At 38.1% G+C, this 4,626-nt stretch overlaps 1 protein-coding gene across 1 annotated transcript; it reads right to left on the reverse strand.

Annotated features, from left to right (window-relative positions):
- Positions 1 to 542: 542 nt before the first annotated feature.
- Positions 543 to 1,567, reverse strand: LOC150052729 (olfactory receptor 5J3-like). The gene has a single exon (XM_090348804.1). It carries the CDS (start codon positions 1,565 to 1,567, stop codon positions 629 to 631), a length of 939 nt encoding a protein of 312 aa, XP_090204930.1. The 3' UTR covers positions 543 to 628.
- Between the last annotated feature and the right edge of the window lie 3,059 nt (positions 1,568 to 4,626).

Consider the following 4,626-nt stretch of genomic DNA (forward strand, 5'->3'; position numbering starts at 1 on the left):
TGAATCACATTTCTCATTTACAATATTCCTTAATTTATCTTTTGTTCTTGTCTGACAACTTGGCTTTTACATTAAATTTCTTCAGTTTTACATTGCACAATGGGATTATCACAACAAAGGTACTCAATAGAAGCATGTTTATTGAAAGGTGTAACAAGTAATTTGAGCCATTTTAGGATACCATTGAGAAACACACTCCATGTTTCTTTTCATTGGGAGAATGATGTTGTATAAAATATATTGATGGCAGCATCTAGATGAAAATATGTTAATTTTTCACAGAGACAACAGTTGACTTGATAAATGCCTAGTTTTAGAATATTGCTTTGATCTGAATCATTATCAGCCTTTTCTTTTTAAGTTACAATGAGCTCATTTAGACTGAAGCATAAAGACTTACTGGGAAAAAAAAGAAATATATTTTTCCAGCTTTTGAAGGAATAAAAACACAGAGCTACCAAAATAATGAGTGCTTATTTTCAAGCTTCAGGAAAAATGAAACTCTTGTCCTAAACATCCCAAGTGTATCTTGATAACTTTCTTTGTGATGTTGTTCTTAATATCATATTTTAAAGAAAATATATGTGGAGATTAATGTCAGATGACTGAAACCCTAGATAAGATTCAATCAAGTAGGTCTTCTCATCCACGGAATTGATCTCTTGGCTGCATCTTTTACATCCTTATTCCTCAGGCTGTAAATCAATGGGTTTAGCATGGGAATCACCAGTGTATAAAACACAGCAGACACCTTCTCCTGTTCCAGGGAATACTGAGAGCTTGGCTGGATGTAACTGAAGGTCACAGACCCGTAGAATAGGGTTACAGCAGTCAGGTGAGAGGCACAGGTAGAAAAGGTTTTCCTCCTCCCCTCCGCAGAGCGAATTCTGTGGATGGCAATGAGGATGCAAGTGTAAGAGACCATGATGATAAGGAACGTGGACGCAGCGATGACCCCAGAGAAGATCAAAAGCAGCATCTCATTGGTATGCGCATCCGAGCAGGATAGTCTCAAAAGAGGAGGGAAGTCGCAGAAGTAATGGTTCACAACGTTAGGACCGCAGAAATCTAGCCTGAGCAATCCTATCGTGTGCGTCAGGGCATTAACGAGCCCACCCAAGTAAGACGCAAGGACCATCTGAGTACAGACGCTTTGGGTCATAATGGCGGTATAGAGCAAAGGGTTTGCTATGGCCACGTAGCGGTCATAAGCCATCATGGACAGGAGAACGCCTTCGGTGGTCACGTACACTGCAAACAAGAAACTCTGAAGGACACAGCCCACAAAAGTGCTGGACTTGTGTTTCGATAGGAAATGGACCAGCATCTTAGGAGCAAATACAGTGGAGTAGCAGATGTCGCAAAAGGAGAGGTTACCGAGGAAGAAGTACATTGGGGTACGAAGCTGGGCGTTGAACCAAATCAAGATCATCATCCCCCAGTTACCAGCCAGGGTGATGAGATACATCAGAGTGAAGAGCACAAAGAGTGGAATCTGTAGGTCCGGATTCTCCGTCAACCCTATCAGGAGGAATTCCTTCACACCTGTGCCGTTACCACCTGCCATGCATTCGGGTTTAGTTCCAGATTAAGATGATGCCACTCAGAGAAAAAAAAATAAATGATCTCCTCCCGATTTAAATATTCATTGTTTCCTGGAGACACTTAGGGTTCCCCTGTAGTGAAGATAAAGAAAGGGGATTCGTTTTAGAACTGGGTCATATGTGTGGAAGACAATCCGTGTATTCATATTTGTAAATTTTAACATGGGTTATTTTATTCCAGAGAATCATATTTCAATCCATATATTTTGATTCAAACTTGTGAAAGATTGATTATTGAGATGGGTTATTTTATTTCTGATAAGCACATTTGAAATAATAATAAAAAGAAAGAGAGTTTTTGCCAGGCATGGTGTGACTTACTTGTGATCCAAACACTCAGAAGGCTGAGGCAGAAGAATCAGGAGTTCCATGACAGTCTGGCCTACATAGTGAGTTCCAGGCAAGCTACAGTGAGAAACTTAAAAAAAAATCAAATTGGATTTCAAAAACCAAACCTTGTCATCTGGTAAAATTTTTCATAATTCCAATATATAGTCAAATCCACAGTTGAATACCAGGCTCAGTCATTCTACAGCATATGCTAGCAAACTAATGGAATACTGAACAGATGTGGTTCACACCTGTTGTCCAAGCTACTCAGGAGGCTGAGATCTCAGGATCAGGGTTCAATGCCAGCCTTGTCACTAAAGAACGTGAGACTCTTATGTCCAGTTAATCACTAGAAAATGGTAAGTGGCATTGTGGCTCAAGATTAGGGAGGTAGCCTTAAGCTAAAGAGCTCAAGGACAAGTACCAATCCAAGAGTTCAAGCCCCATGACCCACACAAAAAAAGAGGAAAACAATTAGCTGTAAATAAGGAGAACAAAAAACGACCTTTTGATTTATTGGTTAACATTGAATGATTAAATAAACATTAAGATTGCTATTTTATTTGACAATTTTTCTTTACATCATTATGTAATTGTGCCACTACATTTTTGTCTTTTTATAACAATGTTGAAGCAATTAATTTTAAACTCCATTCCCCAAATGCTAAATGATATGTGAGAACCTAAAATATATTTCTACCAGCTTTTGTTTCATTTTTGAAGCATAGCCACCTAATACCATATTTCCTGAAATGATGCATAAATAATTCAATACTACTTAACAAATCAATGAATAGAATAGTATTTATGGTAACAAACTGGTTTATCCATTTGTATTTTCATATCTTCAAGAAATACTCATCAGTTACTATGCTGTGGCAAGTTATTTTATATTTCTTAGGAACAAAGTCATGAAGAGGGCAAGGGCCTGCCCAGGAGGAGTTCAAATTTTGTTACAATCATAAAGACAAAATCTACTAATTAATTATAATAATGACTTTCAAAAAGCGTGAAACAAGATGGGAGCAAACAGGGAGTCAACTGGAAGAAATGAAGGGAGGAATGAAGGGGCAAGAAGACAGAAGAGGAGGAGGAGGAGAGGAAGGAGGAGAAGAAGGAGAAGAAGAAGAAGAAGAAGAAGAAGAAGAAGAAGAAGAAGAAGAAGAAGAAGAAGAAGAAGGAGGAGGAGGAGGAGGAGGAGGAGGAGGAGGAGGAGGAGGAGGAGGAGGAGGAGGAGGAGGAGGAGGAGGAGGAGAAGGAGAAGAAGAAGAAGAAGAAGAAGAAGAAGAAGAAGAAGAAGAAGAAGAAGAAGAAGAAGAAGAAGAAGAAGAAGAAGAAGAGGAGGAGGAGGAGGAGGAGGAGGAGGAGGAGGAGGAGGAAGAAGAAGAAGAAGAAGAAGAAGGTGGAAAGAAGAAGACTGTGGTTTGAGACCATCTACTTAGAATGACAGTGACAGTATATAGTAGGAAACTAACTGTGTTGAATCACTCCTAGAATGCCAGCTTCTCAGAAGTCCAAGTTAGAAGTATGAGGCAAAAGGAATACGAATCTGCCTGAAAAATAAACTGAAGCAATAAAACTTTGGAATTCATGACTCTAGAGGGAGATCACTTGTTTACCACTAGGCCAAACTCCCAGCCTAATTCAGGGTTCTTTACTCAAATAACAAAAAGACTTCCAACCAAACATATACCATTTTCCATATAAAGTTGCATATGATTAGCTTTATGATTAAAATATCCCTCGGCAGAAACCACTAGTTAGCTTGTCAAACATACGTTATTCAAAGAAGAAAGATTTGTGTAGAAAACTGACAGAAGTGATTTCATTATGTGGATATCTTTCTTTTTTAAAAGAATGTTCCAGGCCAGGAGTTTGGCCTAGGGGTAGAGTGCCTGCCTAGCATGCACAAAGACGGAGGTTCGATTCCTCTGTACCACATACACAGAAAAAAGCTGGAAGTGGTGCTGATGCTCAAGTGGTAGAGCTCTAGCCTTGAGAAAGTCCAAGGACAGTGCTCAGGCCCTGAGTCAAGCCCAGGACCGGCAAAAAAAAAAAATCAATGTTCCAAGAAAAGTAGTGGATAGCAGGCAAAAGGGATGCTTATCTGGAGGGCTTCATAATTTGCTCAAATTAAAAAGCAAGGGAGACTGACTTAGAATCATAAATGATATTATATTTGAGTATGTTGGACAGTTTGGAATGCAATGAACTGAAAGGCAGTTTTGTACTAAAGGTCAATGTATATATGATTTGTATATTTATAATCATACTGTAGCAGTTACCTGCACAGATGCCATGTCAGTAGGTAGTCAAGAAACAGGCAAGACACTCAAGGAGGGCAAATAGTTTTAAAAAATCTTTGAGAAAGTTGGCTATATTTTATATGAGGTTAACAATGAGGTAAATGAGGTAAGTCCATACTGTATAAATTTGAATGAAGGAAATACAACTTAAATGATTATTTTTAAGATGTGTGTTTCTGAATGGAACAATTATTGTATGTAATGTAAAGACAGAAATGGGTTTGGGAAAATTTGAGTTAATATTTGTCATTTGATCATAATATCTAAAAGGCTTAAAAATAAGGATAAATTTATTAAAATGGCTTATAGCTCTGTCTGATAATTGCAACTATCAATTATCAACTTTTTCTATAGTATAAGGGTATAACAATTTATTTTGATAAATG

Source organism: Megascapheus bottae, chromosome 16 (genome assembly GCF_031878675.1).
Source record: "Megascapheus bottae isolate mThoBot1 chromosome 16, mThoBot2.hap1, whole genome shotgun sequence".
NCBI lineage: Eukaryota > Metazoa > Chordata > Mammalia > Rodentia > Geomyidae > Megascapheus > Megascapheus bottae.

Excerpts from the sequence above, each read along its gene's own strand:
- LOC150052729 (XM_090348804.1), bottom strand. The coding sequence starts at position 1,567 with ATGGCAGGTGGTAACGGCACAGGTGTGAAGGAATTCCTCCTGATAGGG.